The sequence below is a fragment of the Oryzias latipes genome, chromosome 10, assembly GCF_002234675.1.
Source record: "Oryzias latipes chromosome 10, ASM223467v1".
In the NCBI taxonomy this organism is placed as follows: Eukaryota; Metazoa; Chordata; class Actinopteri; order Beloniformes; family Adrianichthyidae; genus Oryzias; species Oryzias latipes.
Genome location: NC_019868.2, coordinates 6,225,543 through 6,246,820, shown reverse-complemented (window position 1 = coordinate 6,246,820; position 21,278 = coordinate 6,225,543). Strand labels below are relative to the sequence as shown.

Below are 21,278 nucleotides of genomic sequence, written 5' to 3'. Positions count from 1 at the left end.
AGGACAGGGCAGCCTCTCAGTCTTAAAAACCGGCCTGTTTGGCCAGCTCAGCGTCCAGGAGGTTCTGCTCAGACCCAGAGTCTAACAAAGCCCGAACAGGGACCTCCCCATTCCGAAACATAGGATGCCCCTCCAACAAACAGGTATTGGCACCTGAACCAGTTAGTGTTACTCCTCCGCTCGTCAGTGTGCCCACATTTAATGACGAGCGGCGGCTTTTTGGCAGTAATGCAGAGATGACCCCGCTAACCGCAGTAAATACACTCACCTGCCGCCATCCGTCGTTTGTGTTCGGAGGAGGAGAGATGCCCAGGACCCAACCACATAGGTTCGTCCGACGGAGGTGCTGGGGGTTCTGTGGGAACAGGAAAAGCGTCAAAAGATCGTAACGTCTGATCACTGCCGCTCCCCCCTTTACAGGAAGATCAAGGACGGCAGTCCTGCAACTGGCTGTCAATCCGGATCACTTGGGCGATGAAAAGATGTTCTTTTAGCTCCTCTGACAGACCCTCCAGGAAAGCGTCAGCAAGCGCCGCAGGATTCCATGCGCTCTCAGCCGTGAGAGTCCGGAAATCGATGGCGTAATCTGCCACCCGGCACCTCCCCTGGTGCAGCCACATTAGTGCCCGGGCAGCCTCCCTGCCTGGCCTCGTATGCTGGAACACCTGGGTGAAAGCCTCCAGAAAGGCTGGGAGTGAAGGGCAGGAAACGGCACCACGTTGCCACTCCGCCGTAGCCCAAGCACCGGCTCTGTCGGTGAGGTGGGAAATGATGAACGCCACCTTGGCGCGATCCGTGGGGTAATTGGCTGCCTGGAGCTCAAAGTGAAGTTCACATTGGGTGATGAACGCCCGACAGTCCCCCGAAGCACCGCAGAACCTCTCCGGTCGGGCCAGCGGAACTGCAGGGGTAAAGGACGTCTGGTCCGGAGCCACCGGAATGGACACGGAGGAGGACGGCTGGAATTAATGAGCTGGCGGTGGCTGCTGGATCTGTTGCGCCAACTGGTCGAGGCGATCACCTATCGCAGACAGATGCTGCTCCTGGCGGGCGGACATCTCCAGCATTCCCCTCCGCAGAAAGTTGAGCCGTTCCTTCTGCTGGCGGATAACCCAATCCTGGTCACCGAGGCCGGACCACGAATCTTCTGCGCCTGCTGCGTCCATGTTGACGGGACCATAATGTCAGGACTTGGAGGTGAGGACACAAGCGCAGGACGCAGGAGATTGAAGTTGAAAACAGTTTTGATGTCAGAAGCTGAACAAACCACAATCAAAGCATGCAAAACGGTCCCATGATGAGGACAGGGGAGACACAGGCTAAATACTTTCAGCGTGATTGGCCACAGGTGAAAATAATGACAGAACGTAAAGACTGCGAGAATGAGAAACGGCACAAAAACCGGAAACACCAAAATAAGCCCAGTAACAACCCGGAAGTGAAAAAACAAAAGCCTAACCAAACCACCCTGGCCCCAGTACCTGACAGTTCTGAAAGTGTACCTTGACTAATGAATATCCATTTATCCATACCTTCAGTGTTCATATTTGTGTCTTTTATTACATTTATGTTTTTGCTTATAATTAATCCTTTAAGTTCTTTATGGTGATGTACTTTAATTTCTTCACAGCAGCATCTCCTGTTTTCTATAGGGGTGTAGGAAAAAAAGTGATTGTGAATATTGTGATATTTCATTCAGCAATAATTCTGTCGATTTCCAATCCACTATTAATTTAATCATTCAATACACATTTGTCAAAAAAAGGACCTTTGAGCAGCAAGGCCATCAGTTGGCAGCTTTTGGAACAGAGGTAGAGAATTTGAAAATGGAGAACTCACACGCAGCACTTAAGGAGAACTCACATGCAGCACACTCCACTGATCGTCAATGGTGCTGCAGTGGATAGAGTGAGCTGCGCCAAGTTTCTGGGGATGCACATCTCCGACGACCTGTCATGGAACACAACACTGCATCACTGGCCAAGAAAGCCCAGCAACGTCTGCACTTCCCCGCAAACTGAAGAGGGCCAGAGCTCCTCCCCCCATTATGCAGACCTACTACAGGGGCGCCATCAAGAGCATCCTGACCAGCTAAATCACCGTGTGGTACGGAGCCTGCACTGCATCCTGCCGGAAGACTGCAGCACATTGTAAAAACAGCTGAGAAGATCATCGGTGTCCCTCTTACTGGCCTCTCGGACATGTATCACCCCCGCCTCACCCGCAAAGCCATCAGGATTGCAGGGGACCCCTCCCACCCATCCCAGAGACACTTCAGCCTGCTGCCATCAGGGAGGAGACTGCAAAGTCTCCAGGCCAGAACCAGCAGACTCAAGGACAGTTTCCTCCATCAGGCGATAAGGAAACTCCACTCCCTCCCTGCCCTCCCCCCTCTCCATACTCGACAATAAAGCTGACTTTGACTTTGATATGAAGAGGATACGTTCACCTGCCAACAGTTGGGTATATTGTTTGAGCAAGAGTAAAATTCAGAATAAACCTGCTTACTTTTCTAAAGGGGCATTAACAGTTCATGGACAAAAAAAGTCAAATTAATACATTGTTGTAAATAAATGTGGGTGGAAAATGACTTCAAGACGTTTCAGAGTGATTAAGCCCACTGGTCTACTCAGATTTGTTTTTCCTTTCAGCAACTCCCTCCACTGTGGGATGCTACAGTAAAACACTAATAATTTCTATGTTATTCCCCATCAGTTTTACAAAAGATAACTTTTCTGACTCAGCCATCAAGCCCAACTCTGCTTAGCTTCTATAGTCAGATTGGTGTCATGGCTCTAAAAACTAACGATATGCGAGTCATGAACGAACCCTTCAATACTTGTTAGTAACTTTACTGACTCATGAATCACAATTCCTCCTGCCCACTGACTCATTACCCACCTATGTTCTATTCTACTTCTAACCTGCACTTGTAGAAAACTATCCAGGTTATCATGGTAACGTAATTCTTTTTTCCTCTCTGCAACGGAAAGCAAACACTCTCAGAACCAAACTTACAAAAGAAGAGAATTACTCATTAAGTCCTAGCAGCCCTGCTCTTTATGAGATATTTAGATTATGGGTTAAGGTTAATTTACATTCATTTTAAGTTTGCCATATACTATATTTACATTGTGTGCATGCCGTATACACTTTTTCATTGTGTTTCTAAGAAAGAAAAACGCAAGCTGTTTTATTTTAAATATTATAACAGTTAGAATAATTTGGACATGAGAGCAAGTCAAGTTTGTGTGAACATGTGGACTACTTTGCACTCTCTGGATAAGTGACTTAATAACTAAAATGACTTTAAAAACTCAATTCCCTTTGGTGAGTGACTCGTTAACTCAAGTCGGTTAAAAAAAAATCGAGTTTACCATGTAGTTGATATTGTTCAATATGAATTCTTCATTGTTTTGCGGCCTAAATAATGAATCTTTTATTTTTTCTGCTGTAGAAAACTGGTCCTCTGTGTCCTTGAGGTCTCTGTCTCTATAGCAAAACGTGTAACGAGGACCAGCTTTACCTCAACAAATTCATTCATTCATTCGTTCGTTCGTTGGTTGGTTGGTTGGAGCCTATCCCGGCCCAGTGGATGAAGGCAGGGGACATCCTGGACAGGTCGGCAGTCTGTTGCAGGGCCTCAACGCATTCAATTCACCCACATCAAGTTGCTTTGTAAAGAGTGTTTGCATGCAGGAAAAGGTGTGAACACAGTTTCCTTTAGTGTGTGTGTTAATGGGGGGTTGGGTGGATTTGCTTTGTGTATTTGGGTTGACTGTTACGTAACTCATGCCTAACTATATTTACTTTTTTTAACTTAAGTCATCAAAAGATCAGGATTCACTTTAGATGTTGTGAGGTTTTTATTAAAAAGAGCGCCATAGAAAATACGGGTAATACACACTACAGGCTCATCGCCCAGCTTTTTTTCTTACCTCTTTTTTCTGTGTGAAATACAAAAGGGATGTAAATATGAACAGAGATGTATTTTTATACTTCTGTTCAAACTAAATCAACCAATCTGTGGTACAGCCTTTAAACCCATCAGAATGATCTCAGCTTTTTTTCATTGTCAGTGTGACCTCTTGTGGTCATAATCTCTGATGGTCACCACCATCAGTTTCAATCCTTGACGTTATGAATGCAATTTTATATTTGATTTAAAACGTAACACTCTTCCTGATGAAGTCCTCGTTATTTAATCTGGTTTAAAAAAAATCTAATGAATGCACATTGTCATGAACACACTCAACTGTTCTGTAGAAAAGATAAACCGCAACGTTCTTTTTTCATTTCTGGCCCCTCTCACATGTCTGTGCATGCGAAAACAAACAAATGATGCATGGAAACATGAGCATTGCTGTGGTTTTGCTCTCAAACAGAGGTGTCAGTGTAAAGGGTCTTTCCTTATCTAGAAGCCGGCCTTGAACTGCACTTTTATATCGCTTTAAAAAATGACAAAGGTTAAATGGTTAAAATGTATAATTCCAAATGTTGATCCTAATTTTGGGATGGACAGATGCTGTCCAGGTAGGAGAAAGATGTACAGATGCAGTTAAATATTGTTAAAGTGCTTTAAAAATGAGAAATTAGTGACATGAATTAGTAGATGTTCTAAGTGTCTGTCTGTACAACAATGAACAGATATTTTCCCCAGTGGTAACCTGGGGCCTCAATTTTAAAACTATGAGTAGATTTAAACAACACTAGAAGACAGAAGATGCTTTCTACATTTATAAAATCATGCAGCATCTGCTTTCATGCAAGAGTCTTGTTGTGAATACCAAACTGCGGTTAGCTGTGCATGAATGCAACTCCCACAATCTGCCCCCATTTGTCCATAAACGGGCCAAGTTACCAAGATATGAATATGCAAACATTCATATACAGTTTTTGCCAATCAGGAAACAGATCATGGAGATAGCAGCACAGAAAGAAAAAAATAAAATGTTAGTGAACTGCAGGTTGGAAGCTCTGCTCCTCTAATGCCAGGCATAGATTCTGTTCACAATTTAAATAAAAAAAAATTATAGTAAAAATATTGCTGCATATTTTTGCTGTGTTGTAGTTTTAGGTTCAGATTCAGGTTTAAATGGGCCTAGAAAAGCAAGATATGGTTTATAATGAAGTGAAATACTCCACAAACCAGAATAATACCTAAAACAGGCATGTAAATCTGACAAGTTAAAATTGTGTGTTTGTGGTCTATGTGAAAACAGACCTGCTTCAAATCTTTGTGTTTACAGCTTACTATATAGTCACAGAGATATGTTATCCTTCCTGTAATAATATTGTGTCACATTTGTCTTCCTTTCTGTGGTAGCTGTTTTCAGTTGTGGTGGCCATTAAAGCTCTATTAAGTCAATTGTTTGAACTTTAAAACTAAAGTAAGACTTTGAAATGTGCACCAGTTGATGTTGTGCTGCGTTTTCAGAACCTTCAAACATCTGAACGACTGACTTGTGAATAAATGAATGACTTGTAAGAAGTTGCACAGTGGGCGATTGTTATCGCTCTTCCCTCACAGCGAGAAGGGCTTGGTTTGAATCTTCAGGTCTTTTTTCTGTGGAGTTTGCATATTCTGCACATGCAAATAAATATAGTTTATATTTCTAAACTGAAACATAATCTAAACCTTTCACTAATTTAACAAACTATATTGCTACTATTTATAGTTGTTTTTTTATCTTTTCTTAGAATTTACTTCTACAGGTATTCATTGTTCGTGGGGTCATTGTTAGTGTGTGATCATGGAGGGAGGGGGAGGTAAAGGGTGGGCTGGGCTCTTTTTATTTTAATTACTTTTATTCTGTTTTTTTTTAACTGTAGAGTATAAAAAAGCTTTTTTATAGATAAAGTTTGATTTGAATTGATACCTTCCTAACAGTAAGAAACACAAATGTCTGTCTTTTAGTGTATAGATGCAGGGAAACATTTTCACTGTTGTGGTTATTTTTATGGTTTGAAACTCAAAAAGCTATTTTTAATGTAATTTCTGTTCACTGTGGTTGTGAATTAAAGGAATCATGAATATTGGACACTTTTGCTGGCAAACAGATGCAGGAAAAAATCATTCTGATCAAATGCATCAAGTTAAAAGACTTTTTGTTGCACCTTCACCTTTTCAGCACTTCCTGTTGAAGCCCCGAATGAGGTCTGTTTTAGGTAAACAACGTGACTGCTTGGTCAAAAGGCAGAGACGTGGCTCACCACAAGCTGCATTTCTTTGCACAACCTGTGTGTGACTTTGAAAAGCAAGCTTGTGCCAAACAGCGCACTTCCTACAGTCATGTGTGTTTTTTCAATGAAAAAGGTAACCAGGATGTTTCATTAATTTCTTAAAAGATGCACAGTGACTCACACTGAACAAGAAATCTTTGGAGGTCTCAATAAGTTTATGTAGTTGACAAAACTACATAAATGTCAAATCTGTAAATGTGGTACAGAAACCGAAACCAAAACAACAGTTGAAATTCAAGTACTGATTGTCTCCACAGAATTTCTTTTTTTCCTTCAAAAGCAGATGTTGTGACACTGAATTTCAGAGTACGGATCTGTTGGGTATCACCATTTGGCCTTCAAGAAAGTGAACATATGGTGGGTGATAAGATCCCTGTTCTCCCTGGTGTTCTCTTGTTTTCCTCTTCTCTGCCTCTGCAGGAGCTGGGCGGAGAGTTTTTTGTTCCAACGTCGGCCCCTTCGACTAGTCCCGCCTTTTTACCTGCTGCCACTTTTGTCATCAAGCCTCATTCTATTTGCTCACCCAGACTCCTAAAAGATTGTCCTCGTTATGGGAGCTGAATCCTGCCGTCTGGACCTCTGGCTCTGTACCCAGCCTGTTTTGTCTGCCTGCCATCAGCCCTGAGTCGTGCTCCCGGCCGTCAGCCCTACTCCCATCTCCACTCTGGAACATCTCAATAAGCCTTCACTCACCACCAGCCTGTAGTCTGCTGCTTTGGTCCTCTGGACCTGTTCTTCACAACAATACGTATGCAGACTCTTTCCAAAAAATGATTACATCATGGAAAAGCATATTGATTTTAATAATTTCCTGTAAAAATGTCTGTGGTCATAGGACATAGATCCAGAGCCCACTGTTTAATTGATTTGGGTTTAGATCTGGCATGTTGGCAGGCTGGTCAAGCACTGTGAAGGCATGTTCACCAAACCAGATTTGGGTGTTTCTGGGGGTATGGGCAGATGGGCAGCGCCCAGGTCCTGCTGGAAGATGAAATCTGCATCTCCATCCCAATCCTCAGCATAAAGGAATCATGAAGTCCTTAAGAACATTCTGGTAGGCTGTTGCAGTGATTCTGGATTGAGGAAAGTAGTGTTTACCATCACCAGCGCTGGACATTGCAGCCCAAATCATGACTAACTGTGGAGATTTCACACTGGACCTTTAGCAGCTTGGGTTCTGCTCCTCACCAGTCTTCCTCCAAATCCTTGGACCTTGATTCCCAAAATGAAAGTCACTCTTTCGTTTCATCAGAAAACATGACCATGGACCGCTGGCCAACAGTCCAGCCCTTCTGCTCCTTGGCCCAGTTGAGACGTTTCCTCTGTTGGTCCAGGCTCAGAAGTGACAGTCGAAAAGTGACAGTAGTAGTCCATTTCCTGAATGCATCTAAATGTGGGGGTTTTGAAGCTGTTCCTTCACCACATTCTACTCTTTCTGGATGTCTGCAGATTCTCAAATCTTTTTCTTTTGATAATCTGATTAATTCCACAGTCGTCTCTTTTGGTGGTGCATCTTCTCCTGCCACATTCTACCCTTTCATTAGACTTTCTTTTGGTATGCTTGGACTCAGCACTCTGTGAACAGACAGCCTTCTTGGCTAGGGATGTTTATAGCTGACTATGGAGAAGAAGCGGCTATCACAGATATGGGTTAAGGGAAAATCTATATTACATTTTTAATAGTTCCTACACAAAATCTAGTGTACAAATAAGGTTTAAGCCACCTGTAGATAATTTATAGAGGATGAAGATGAACCTGCCTTGAAAAATAAAATGAAGGGAAACTGGAAAATAAATAAAACAAACAAACAAAAAAAATGAACACCCACTTCAGCCTCGTACAGGCCAGTGCATAAAATATCATCTGACATTAAACTGGTCAGTGGCCTGAAAAAAAGTGTGGACCACTGCTCAGCTAGTCCCACCACCTACCCAGCTGCAGCCAGTTTCTCATTAAGACTCATGGGACAAAACAGCACAAAAAGGTATCAGGGCACTTTTTGACAACTCTAAAGGGTGATGCTCAATTACTGACATTACAGCTTGCTGATGCAACAGATCTTATGACACCAGAGTTTAAAACCCAGACATGATTTGGTTTTCTTCATTCTCTATAGACCGTGGAGGGGATCACACCAGCCGAGCAAATGGGAATTATTGGTCTGGCACAGAAGTTGCTTGCTATGAGTAGGTCTGTGATGTTTCTTTGTGGGTTTGTGTAGCTCCATGCATGACTGCTTAAAAATGTAAAATATGTACACCTGGGATTTAGTCTTTCTCTTGTGAGCATCAGCATGAGTATTAGTTCTGTTGTAGTTCTGGTGGAGAAGTTGAAAGAAGCGAATGTTGAAAAGACACCATGTTTCAAATCAACATGTGTTCTTTAGATGTTGCAGAGGTTTACTATACTGCCAGTTCAGAGTCTTTTACGAAGAAAAGGTGCCTCAGAGCAGTGATTACCTGCACTTTACTGAGGTGAGCCGGCCTAAATTAAGATCTAAAGTGAAGAGGTTCCTAAAGGTTCCAGAGGCTCACTGTTCCTTATCTTGATAATCAATGGATACTGGATTTAACTTTCCTTCTGGGCAAAACATATGGAGTCATCATGTTGAGTGTTTAATAGACTGACAGACGGACAAACAAACACTTTTATGTGTTATATAGCTAAAACAAATGTCATATTTTAGACTTGACATTTAAAAAAAGGTTATTTTCTGCATTGTGAACATTGTGAATTGTTTCTGAACTTAGAATTTACCATTAAGGATGTTAGATTTCTACAAGCAGACTAATTCTGTTTTTCTTTGGACTGAAGACTTAATTATTTTCTTTAAGTGACTGCTTTAACTAACAAAACTAAGGTTCCCAGAGGTCTCCATAGTAGGCCAAAGTTAAGTTCCATTCCAGCCAATCACATTGTTTCCTCTCTGCAAACCCAAAGTACCTTGTGACCAAATGCTTAACTGGGTAAGAAGACTTCAGTGGTGAGAGATGAGACTGCTCTACCACGATGATCGGAAAACTGGCTGCTTTGACTTTTCTGTCTACAGTGTGTAAGTAAACTTTATTTGTACTGAACGATAAGAACAGTGGGCTTTAATGCTATCATCTGACTACTTAATTCAAGTATTTTCACGTTTGGCAGTATAGATTCAAAGTTAAAAGTGTTTTAAACTCTTATAGTAACAGTTGTTGTCTCTTTTCTTCAGGCCTTGTTCACACTGCTGCTCCTCCTCGCCTGATCACCACAATAGAAGTTAAAGTTGGTGAGAAGGTTACTTTTAACTGTTCACTCACTGAAGATGAGAGCAGATTTGTCCAGTGGTATAAGCAGTCTCCTGGGAAAATAATTGAAACAGTCGCTTCAGGGGCCTATTCTAATGTAAAGCTACTTAAACCATTTAATAACCAACGTCTTCAAGTCAACAACTCAAAGGATCAGATGTTTTTGACCATCACTTCAGTTACTAAAGAGGATGAAGCTGAATACTTTTGTCAAGGTGGAGGAGAATATTTGCAAGTTTTTAAAGCTGGATTCCTGCTGACTGTAAAAGGTAATACATTTTCAATAAAACACGTCAACACTCAGTCTCAATACATTTATTCATTAAGTGCTAATTCAAGTTGTCCTCCCACTTTTTCACAGATTGTCAAGAGCAGCCAGCTGTCTATGTCAGACAAAGCCCAGGCTTGGCAGCAGCACAGCTGGGAGAGTCTGTGAACTTCCAGTGTTTGATCTCCAAGAATGAAGAAAATATCATCACATGTCCTGGAAATCAGAATGTTCACTGGTTCAGATCTGCATCAGGATCATCTCATCCTGGTGTCATATTTACTCCAACAGATTTAAACAATCAAACTGTTGGAAAAAGTTGTGTCTATCGTCTCACCAAAACTTTGAATGACTCCTCTTATGCTGGAAGCTACTACTGTGCTGTGGCAATGTGTGGAGAAATACTGTTTGGAAATGGAACCAGAGTGGAGATGAAGTATTCTGGTATGTTCTCCTCAGATCTTGATTTATCTTGAGGCTGTTAAATCGATGTTTTCTAAGTGACCTTGTTTTGTGAAATGCTTAACATACAACAATGTGTGAAAAAATGGCATCTGATTTAACCTGAGGAGTTTATGGGGAATAGGAGAGAATCAGTTTATGTGTGATAAAATATATAAAAATGATAAACCTCTTCAGTGAACATTGTTTCATCTTTAGTAGCCAAACTGGATCCACTTGTTCCTGTGCTGGGAGGTCTGCTGGCCTGCTGTGCGACTGTTTGTGTGCTCCTGCTTACTTATTTATACAGAAGAAGAACTTCTGAACATCAGAAAGGTTAATTTTTAAATATTTTGCAGTTTTGCATTGCTGCAATTTTAAAGTATTCTAATACTACGGTTATTTACAAGTTAACCACAATGATCTAGATCTTTATGTGATGTTACTTCATACTTAGTAAACAACACTATTAAATGATTTGTGATGACAAAGAAATTGTTGAAAATGTGAAAAAAACTGTTAAAATGTGTAATATCTTACAATGTATTAATAATTCACAAGACAGATTTTTTGCACAATAACTAATATTTTTATTCTGTGGCTTTTTTTGCAGAAACAATTACTTTCAGTTTAGCAGAAGAACAGTTAAATCCAAATCAGGTAATTACTGCAAACTAAATGGAAAAAACTCATTTTACTTTTCTACATATACTTCTACTTTAAAGATCAAACCTCTCAATCTTTATCTTGTCAAAGAGCTCTGTAACCTTGGAGTTAATTCAATAGTAAAACTATGACAACTTTGCTCCTTTATTGCCTGAATGAGTTTGTCGTTTATTTTATGCAAGAAAAATAAATTTTTTGTTATTTAATCTCTGAATTTCCGATCTGTTAACTTGACTTTTTTTTTTTAGGGTAAAGAAGAGCCGGCAAAGATGTATGCAGCACTTGACTTTTCCATGAAAAGAGCAGAACCTAGGAGGAATCAAGAGAGCGGAGAGTCTTCAGCCTGTTTGTACACAACAGTACAAGCAGCTTCGTAAAACACGTAGTAGATTCAGTCAAAGCAGGACCTAAATCTATGGATGTTTGCAGATTGTAAACAACTAAATACTGAAGGATTGTTGTTTGTGGATGTTCGTTATGTGCAGTTTATTAAAGACCGAAATGTGCAAATATGATTTACTTTGTTGATGCAGTTTTAGGTTTTTATATATATATATTTTTTTTCTTTCAAGTCATCTGGATGTTTATTTTCCAGTTTAAAGACTCACATTCACATTTATTATTTGCTTTGTTTTTCTTATTTTACTTTGTCAGAGATTAAAAATAATGTCAATTTGACATTTCATCATGCAGAAAAAATGTTCAGAATCAATTACGATTACTCATTTAGCTGATAAGGAATTACTGAAGCGGGTTTAGCTGCAAAACAAGCAGGGCAATAGCTCAAGAGGAACAGGGTTGGAGGTACCTTTAGTGCAGGGGTGTCAAACTCATTTTCACCAAGGGCCACATTAGCATAGTGGCTGTCCTCAAAGGGCCAGATATAACTTATACATGTAACTAAATGTAATGAAAAAATAAATGTAACTACTTAATGTTAAATAACTGATTATTTATTATAACTTTTTAAAGTGACAATTACAGTTGCATAGAAAACATATGTTTGCTTGTTACTCTAGCATGAATCCTTTTAACCCTTGTGCTATCCTATGCACTTTAACATTGGTAGTTGGGTCATCTAGACCCACTAGACAGTGCTCTGAACCTTTTTTCTTCAATGATTTGTGATCTTCACTGGTGTCCATGGATTACATGAAATATTTCCACCTTTATCCACCTTTGTCATGGTAGGGCGAACACGTCAATGAAAGGGTGGGGTCATCTAAGATAGCACAAGGGTTAAATTTTGTCAGCTTATTAAAACCCACATAACTCCATTAATGAAGGATCAGACTGTCCAAGTGACTAAAGAAAGATAAAATAAAACTGGGCTACAAAGAACAACATTATCAACATGCATTTTTGCAAATTCCAGTCTCGCTTTTTTATGATTTCCTTTCAACAGACGTGTCCTCCTTGGTCATCTCCCATGAAGTCCACTCTGGCTCAAACAATGACGAATGGTGCGATCTGACACTGATGTACCTTGATCTAGGAGTTCACCTTTAATGTCTTTGGAGGTTGTTCTGGGCTCTTTGGAGACAGTTTGAACTATCAGTCTCCTCAATTTGTCATCAATTTTCTTCTTCTGGCCACGTCCAGGGAGGTTGGCTACTGTCCCGTGGGTCTTGAACTTCTGAATAATATGTGCCACTGTCGTCACAGGAACTTCAAGCTGATTAGAGATGGTTTTATAACCTTTACCTTTACGATGTTTGTCTATAATTTTGTTTCTAATGTCCTGGGACAATTCTCTCCTTGGCTTTCTGTTGTCCATGTTCAGTGTGGTGCAGACCTTTTCACCAAACGGCAACGTGACTATTTGTCTCCCTTTAAATAGGCAGACTGACTGATTATGGGTTTGAAAACAGCTGTCATGTCAATTAAAGGACATACCTGAGTTCATCATGACCCCCTGGGCAATTAGTTCTCAGTCTTTTATGGAGGTTCCATCACTTTTGTCCAGCCCTATTTCATCAAATTTTTTTAAATAATTCTGTTAATCAACAACTCAAAAGTAATGGCTGATTTTGATTATTTAATTTTCAATACATTTTAATTTATTGTTACTTTTGAACGTTTCAAGTCATTTCAGTGAGGATTGTGGACTTTCTTTCTTTAACTGAGGGGTACCAACAATTTTGTCCACCACTGTACCTTGCTCTGGCATGTTCTAATTGGCCTGACGGACCTGAACCAGCTAATCAATCATGAATAATGTGAGTTACGCGTACTTATGACGGTACGGTAGATTCTGTCATACGGTACATAGTAGTCCATTCATTAGTAAGGTGTGTGCACTGGCTCCTTACTCCCCATGCACGCACGGGGTAGTCATGTGATTTGTTTAACCCTTACTCACCCTTACAGTACAGACCAAAAATTTGGAGACACCTTCCCATTCAAAAAGTTTTCTTTATTTTCATGACTGTGAAAATTGTAGAGCCACACTGACATGCAGAATTATATACATAACAAAAATGTGTGAAACAACTGAAAAAATGTCATATTCTAGATTCTTCAAAGTAGACACCTTTTGGTTTGATTACGGCTTTGCACACTCTTGGCATTCTCTTGATGAACTTCAAGAGGTAGTCACCTGAAATGTTTTTCATTTCACTGGTGTGCCCTGTCAGGTTTAACAAGTGTGATTTGTTGCCTTATAAATGGGGTTGGGACCATCAGCTGTGTTGTGCAGAAGTCAGGTGTATACACAGCTGATAGTCCTGCTGAATAGACTGTTAGAATTTGTATTATGGCAAGAAAAAAGCAGCTAAGTACAGAAAAACCAGTAGCCATTATTACTTTAAGAAATGAAGGTCAGAAAGTCCAAAAAATTGGGAAAACTTTGAAAGTGTCCCTAAGTGCAGTCACAAAAACCATCAAGCACTACAAAAAAACTGGCTCACATACGGACCTCCCCAGGAAAGGAAGACCAAGAGTCACCTCTGCTGCAGAGGATAAGTTCATCCGAGTCACCAGCCTCAGAAATGGCAGGTTAACAGCAGCTCAGATTAGAGAGCAGGTCAATGGCACACAGAGTTCTAGCAGCAGACACATCTCTACAACAACTGTTTATAAAAAGGAGACTGTGTGAATCAGGCCTTCATGGTAGAAAATCTGCTAGGAAACCACTGCTATAGAAAGGCAAAAAGCAGAAAAGACTTGTTTGGGCTAAAGAACACAAGGAATGGGCATTAGATAAGTGGAATCTGTGCTTTAGTCTGATGAGTCCAAATTTTAAGTTTTTGGTTCCAACCATTGTGTCTTTTTTTTTAAATATATATATTTTTTTATATATTGTGTCTTTGTGCGACACATAAAAGGTGAACGGATGGACTATACATGCCTGTTTCTCACTGTGAAGCATGAAGGAGGAGGTGTAATGGTGTGGGGGTGCTTTGCTGGTGACACTGTTGGGGATTTATTCAAAATTGAAGGCATACTGAACCAACATGGCTACCACAGCATCTTGCAGCGGCATGCTATTCCATCTGGTTTGCGTTTAGTTGCACCATCATTTATTTTTCAACAGGACAATGACCCCAAACACACCTCCAGGCTGTTTAACACTAGAACGTCCGTAGGGCAGCCATTTGGCTTTTCTACCTACAATGTCCAAGGGACAGCCAAGTGGCTGGATTAGTTAAAATTTACATGCCCAAAGAGCAGCCTTCAACATAGTTTGCACATGAACAGCACAGCCATTAGGTTGTTCTTTTGGCATGCAAAAAGCCAAGTGGCTGCGCATGTTTTCACTATTTCCCCTCACCTCTGTCACTTCTAGTAAGAGGTCACCACAGTTTGGTTTTTCTTTTTTGGCTGAGATTTATCGTTCATGCACAAGAGACACTTCTTTACCGACATAATACTGAAATGTTCAAGCAAAGAAATCATCTGGTCAAAGTCATATCTTCAACCCACTACTTGTCTCCAAAATCTCCTTTCTGCATTTGCCACATGGTATACTTGTAGCAATCAGCAAAGCGCACTCCGGCATTATTGTTCTTGTACTGACTATTCACCTGGCAAATTGCCTGTTTCCCTTTGCCAGGTATGGGAGCTTGTCACCAAATACAGTAATCCTTTTTCGCCTTCTCAGCTCCCGCATGTACCTGTGCAAGGTTTTTTACTGATTCTAGAAGCTCCCAGTGAATTTCTCTTGGGTTGAAAGTTTGATGCAGTTGGCAACAACAAACCCACAAACATTGGAGATTGCAGGAAACCTGTCAGTCCCAACTTGTTCCATGCGCGTGCCCTTGACATCAAAGTGTAAATGCCGCATGATATCTTTGAAGTGGTTTCTGACCATAGTTTTTTTTAGATCAGTGGATTTCCCATTTTCACCAACCATCTTGCATCTTGCATTTTGCATGGATGGAAGTTTTATCCCCTCCTCACAAGTAGGATGGCAATGAACCCCATTAGTTCAGGGAGGGCCATGAACCAGCTGTCATCTTCTGTCTGACGTTCATGCTGAACAACACAGTCCCGAATAGTCTGAAGCATGTTCAGAGTGAGGAAACACAGGAAACTCTGTAAGCGAGTCGACACCGTACTTCTGACCAAAGCAGTAGGCTCTTCCTCAGCAGTGTAACATTCAATTGTGCTGTAAAGGAGAGGCCTCCCAACCTTTTCTGAATGCCACATCGTGCCATCTTTTGCTTTTTCTGTTGGCACAGTGTGTCTCCTCTCTTTCTGATGGTAAAAGAAATCTCCTCATCTGTGATCTGATTTCTGAGATCTGAGCAATGAAAACCTTCAGCAATGTAAAGATATATGTTGTTTCACTTGTTTATTTTAATTTTTTTTTGTTTTTTGTTGAATTCTAGTTGAAACTATAAATTCCAAAACATGTCAAATAGGCCTCCTTTGCCTCCCCAGACCAAGAAACATGTGGTTAAATTAAATGACTAAATTTCCCATAGGTGTGTATGTGAGTGTCCCTGGTTATTTATCTATGTGGCCCTGCAATGGACTGGTGACCCATCCAGGGTGTACCCCTCTCCAATTGCTTGTGACTAGCTGGGATGTGCTCCACCAGACCCCTGTGATCCTGACCAGGATGAGCAGGCAGAGAAAATAAATGGATAGACAACTGCTAGAATCAGCAAATGAGAACAAGATGTTCATGAAATCTTATCAAAAGAAATATCAGTCTGAGTCCAGCTAAAGGACTATCTCTTCTCCCTCATAGTCAAATGGGTTGACTTGCTCCAGGATCATTTTCAATGTCTGCTCAGGGTAGTAAAAATAAGGCATCTTGGTTTTTCAGTTGACAAACTGGGAGTCAAAGTTTGTCAGAGCTTGGAGGCTCTTTTGAAGCAGAAAAACCTCCCCCACCCTGATCTGAGTAAAGAATGTGGTTAGCTAGGACATGTCTTCATCCAGATGATCAGGTAGTTGGTGCTGCATTTACAAATGAAAAGTGGCTAATTGAAGGCTGTTGAATTAGTCATTTCAAGCCACCCAGCCATTTGGCTGTGCTCTGGACGCTGCAGGGGGAGTGAAAAATCCTGGGCGTTCTAGTGTTAAGGGCTAATTGACCAAGAAGGAGAGTGATGGGGTTCTGCACCAGATGACCTGGCCTCCACAGTCACCGGACCTGAACCCAATCGAGATGGTTTGGGGTGAGCTGGACTGCAGAGTGAAGGCAAAAGGGCCAACAAGTGCTAATCATCTCTGGGAACTCCTTCAAGACTGTTGGAAGACCATTTCAGGTGACTATCTCTTGAAGCTCATCAAGAGAATGCCAAGAGTGTGCAAAGCAGTAATCAAAGCAAAAGGTGGCTACTTTGAAAAACCTACAATATGACATATTTTCAGTTGTTTCACACTTTTTTGTAATGTACATAATTCCACATGTGTTAATTCATAGTTTTGATACCTTTAGTGTGAATCTACAATCTACAATTTTCAAAGTCCTGAAAATAAAGAAAACTCTTTGAATGAGAAGGTGTGTCCAAACTTTTGGTCTGTAGAACACATATTGCTTAAGTGTTCTCTATGACCTATTATGCTCATAAAAAAAATGTTCATGAACATCTTTGTCTTACGAGCTCACCCGAAAAGCTGGGTTGTTTTTCTGGAACCACGGCTTGCCATGATTTAGTGTTGAGGTCACCGTGGCAATCATCCACTGGGATCGTCCAGGTCTGGTCTGGATGGTTTGGAATCAAGCTCCACTGGACCCTAAGGCCAAACACAGGAAGTCCTTTTCTCTCTTCTTAGATACATATTGGCACACGAAAATAACACAAACAATGCGCATGAGTCTATACAGTACATGCAGTGGCTGGTACAGATTTGCAAATTTTTCACCCCCAGACAGCCGGTATCTACCCGTAAGGGGCTGTCTTGACTCTAACATTTACATTGTATCTTCATTTTTTTTCTTTACCAAGCTGTCTTTTGTACATTCATGCTGATAAAATGCTCTGACTGCTTCAGTAAGCAAGGGAGGAAAATATTAAATCACTGAAAGGTGGAATTTGCAGATTCAACAGGGAAATCCTCAATCAGATGAAGAAATCAAATGTTCTAAATCATTTAGATCAGGGGTCGGCAACCCAAAATGTTGAAATTGCCAAATTGGACGAAAAAAACAAAAAACAAATATGCCTGGAGCCGCAAAATATTAAAAGCCCTATTTAAGCCATATAATGAAGGCAACACATGCAATATGTGTCTATATTAGATATTTTAGCCTACTATTAAAATGACTAAGTTGCTTGAAACACATAATGAGCATTATTAACGATTAAATGTTTATTTGCCCTGCAGTGCATTCTGCGGAGAACAATGCGTCACGTGACTGCTCAGTTGTGCAAGTTTAACTTCATTACAATATTAATGAATTATGTTTCATTGCTTTGATAAAATTAAAGAAATTTAATAAAGAAATCTAATTTTTGATCTCATTTTTATTTTGAGGATTCGAACACAAAACAATAAAATGGAACGTGCATGACGACGCTTCAAGCATTTGCGGCGCCTGGAAACTTTCATTCAGCTCGGTTAGATTTACATCAGCCAGCTGTTTAGCAATCCGCTGAAAGTTAAAAAAAGCCCCACTGGTAGAAACGTGTGTCATAAGCTATGACGCAAATCTCTGTTGACAATAACGCTCTGGGATGGCCCGTTTGACACGGGGCTTCGGCGCGCGGTTCACCTTCATGAAACAGAGTGTTTCGGCACAATGTTTCAAAGCGTGTGTCAACCAGCGCAGATCACGTGATTGATGACGTATGACGCGCCAAATGCATCACTCACCTGAACCAGGTTTCAGATCTCAGGTGTGTTTGATCAGAAGGGCGCGCTGTTGTCTATAAATACAGATGAATCCCAAACAACGTTTCCCGACCAGTTCTGTTGTTTCCCGTGTATCGTAAGAATCAACGTCATGGCACCCGGTAAAAAACGTTCTGTGGCTTGGGATCATTTCAACTTGATTTCTCCAAATAAGGTAATACACTATTAACGTTATTTTATTAGTAGCCATTGCTGATTATGTCAGTTTTATAGGTATGTCTGTCAGTTGAAAGGAATCATTTTTATTCTTTCCATTTTTTTTTTTAGGTGCAATGTTTGATTTGCAAACATGAATTTGCATTTAATGATAGTACGTCCTCCATGATGCGACATCTCCGCTCCGTTCATCATGTTGAAACTCCGCAGTCGGCAAATCAAGCCTTCAATCCACCTTGTATTGGTAATAAGAATATATGCAACTAATGGCACACTAAGAACTGAAACAGATAGCTCAGTGGAAAAATCAGTGACATGTGAATGCTGAGGTTCTGGGTTCGAGGCTCAGCTTCTACAATTAATATTTTTTTTTTTCTTCATATGTATATTTTGCAGTGTCAAGAAAGCAAGAACTTGATTCTGCATTGGTGGATATGATTGTAATGGATGCACAACCATTTTCAATTGTTGAAGACAAAGGCTTCAAGGTAAGGTGGATAATATTATATAGCATTTACATTATTTATGTTTTTGTGTACATAATAAGCTGTATTTTATTTGTCACTATTAGGCTTTTGTCAACCTTTTGGACCCATCCTACATAATTCCTAATAGGAAGGCCTTGAGGACAATGGTGGAGGAGAAGTACAAAGCCAAAAAGGAGAAGGCTTTAGATGTGGTTAGCAGGGCCTCTGCTGTCAGCCTTACAGCAGACATGTGGACATCCATTAACATGGACACTTACTTGGCTGTAACATGCCATTTTATCACCGAGGAGGTAGGTATCCCCTGCTTTGTGCAATGCTTTGGTTTATGTATCTCAGTTTGACTTTGTTCATTCTAGGTGGAGCTGGCCTCTGTGGTCTTGGGGGTTCTGAAGTTTCCCCAAACCCACACTGCAGCTCACTTGGCTGAGGCCAAAAATCTTCTCATGGAAGAATGGGGAATTAAAGGGAAGGTGCAAGCCAGATCAATAAAGTACAAAATCATTCATCAATATGGCCTCCCAATACCTAATATACATGATTTGTGAACATGTAATCTTTCTTCCAGGTGACAGGCCTGGTTACAGACTGTGCTCCCAACATGGTTGCATGTGCTAATATATTACTGCTTCGGCACATAATGTGTTTTGCACATATGCTTAATTTGGTGGTGAAAAAGTCCCTTGCCCAAACCCCTGAACTAGAGGATATCCGAAGTAAGGGGCGTAGGATTGTCGGTCTTTTTAAATCCAGCACCACAGCGAAGGAGAAGCTGTCAGAGATGCAGCGACAGCTGGCCAGGCCAGAGCACAAATTAATACAAGAGGTGAAACATTTTCTTTTTTTTAAATCTAAGATTTTACATGTTTTTGCAGTTGTTTATTGTGTTACTTTCTTCTCTCCTTTAAAATGTGCTTGCTGTCTTATCTTAGGTGGAAACAAGATGGAACAGCACATTTAATATGTTGGAAAGGCTGTTTAAGGAGAGAGAGCCACTGGGGGCAGCTCTGGCCACCCTCCATACAGACCTTCCTCCACTCACCTCAGAGGACTACCAGGCCATACACCACTGCTTGAGCATTCTTTCACCGTTTCAAGAGGCCACAGTTGAGCTTTCGACAGAAAAACGAGTGTCAGCATCCAAAGTCATTCCCATGGTCAAAATGCTGAAACATTACATCTCAAGCAGGTGTGGTCAGATCACACACCCACTTAGTGAAAAACTGGCCACTAACTTGAAGAACAATCTCCATGAGAGGTTTTCAGCTCTGGAGAAGGTCACTGCTCTGTCAATGGCAACCTTGTTGGACCCAAGGTTTAAAGAGCTGGGGTTCTGCAGCCAAGGCTCTGCCCACACGGCCATAGAGCGACTCACTAAAGAGTGTGCTGCAAGAATGCAGGCGCTACTTCCAGAGGCACAGCCACAGTCGCCACCTAGAGAAGGTCCTTCAAGTCAGCAGGAAGATGGTGGTCTCTGGGCCCTGCTGGACAGGCATGTGGGGGTTCAACAGCAGGTGACCAGCACAACTGCCAGTGCAACAGTGGAGGTTCAGAGGTACAGTAAAGATTAGAATCCTCATCATAACTTCTGCTCATTTTAGACTGGTGCATGACAATAGGCTATTAATGTCCTTCTAGGTACTTAAAGGAACCTCACATCCCAAGGACTCAGGACCCACTGAGATACTGGGTTACCAACAAGGTTTTATACCCACATCTCTACAAGCTGGCAATGAAGTTTTTATGCACACCAGCTTCATCTGTGCCTTGTGAGAGGATCTTCTCCAAGGCTGGCGAAATCGTCAGCCAAAGACGAAACAGGCTGAAGCCCAGCACAGTGGAGAAAATTCTGTTTTTAAATAAAAATCTATAACATGTATCCCACCCAGTCATGTTAGACCCTGGTTCACAATCACTCATTCTCACTTTATACATGGCATTCACAATGTAACACAAGCACTTCTCACAAATCTTCAAACATTGTCTTTGTTTTATTTCCACACTGAAGTGTTACAAGGGCAAGGAACTTAGTGGAGTAGATGATATATGTCCTGTCTGCCACCAGATGCCGCTGTTCTGTGTGGTTTCGAAGCCCCAAATGCTTCATTCATTTTTCTGGCACATTTACACGAAGCCCCATGAGAGCTTCATGGGGCTTCGATTCCCATCCCTACTGAAGCCTAATATTGTAATGACCCAGCCTGACCGTCACCTAAGATGCGTAGCAGCAGCTAAATTGGTTACCAAGAGACTTTTTTTTAGAGAAATGTCCGTGCCTTTAACAACTCACAACCCAATACCGTGTCAATGACAAATATCTGGTACCAGAAGCAAATCCTACTTCTCTGTCCGAATTCTATTTGTTCCATCGCTCATGATCTGCACAAACAGCATGGACCTGACTTCAGTTCACAACACTCTTA

The 21,278-nt window shown here is 41.1% G+C and overlaps 1 protein-coding gene and 1 long non-coding RNA gene across 2 annotated transcripts; both read left to right on the top strand.

Moving 5' to 3' along the window:
• The first annotated feature begins 10,442 nt into the window (after window positions 1-10,442).
• LOC111948072 lies at window positions 10,443-11,422 on the top strand. Its single transcript, XR_002874053.1, has 3 exons — window positions 10,443-10,573; window positions 10,851-10,897; window positions 11,152-11,422. It is a non-coding gene; the product is annotated as an uncharacterized LOC111948072 (long non-coding RNA).
• Window positions 11,423-18,114: 6,692 nt separating this feature from the next.
• Window positions 18,115-20,734, top strand: LOC111947960 (zinc finger BED domain-containing protein 4-like). The gene is made up of 8 exons (XM_023958964.1): window positions 18,115-18,368; window positions 18,482-18,614; window positions 18,767-18,858; window positions 18,942-19,148; window positions 19,215-19,328; window positions 19,424-19,681; window positions 19,788-20,410; window positions 20,494-20,734. Exons 1-8 carry the CDS (start codon window positions 18,306-18,308, stop codon window positions 20,726-20,728), a joined length of 1,725 nt encoding a protein of 574 aa, XP_023814732.1. The 5' UTR covers window positions 18,115-18,305; the 3' UTR covers window positions 20,729-20,734.
• The last annotated feature ends 544 nt before the right edge of the window (window positions 20,735-21,278 follow it).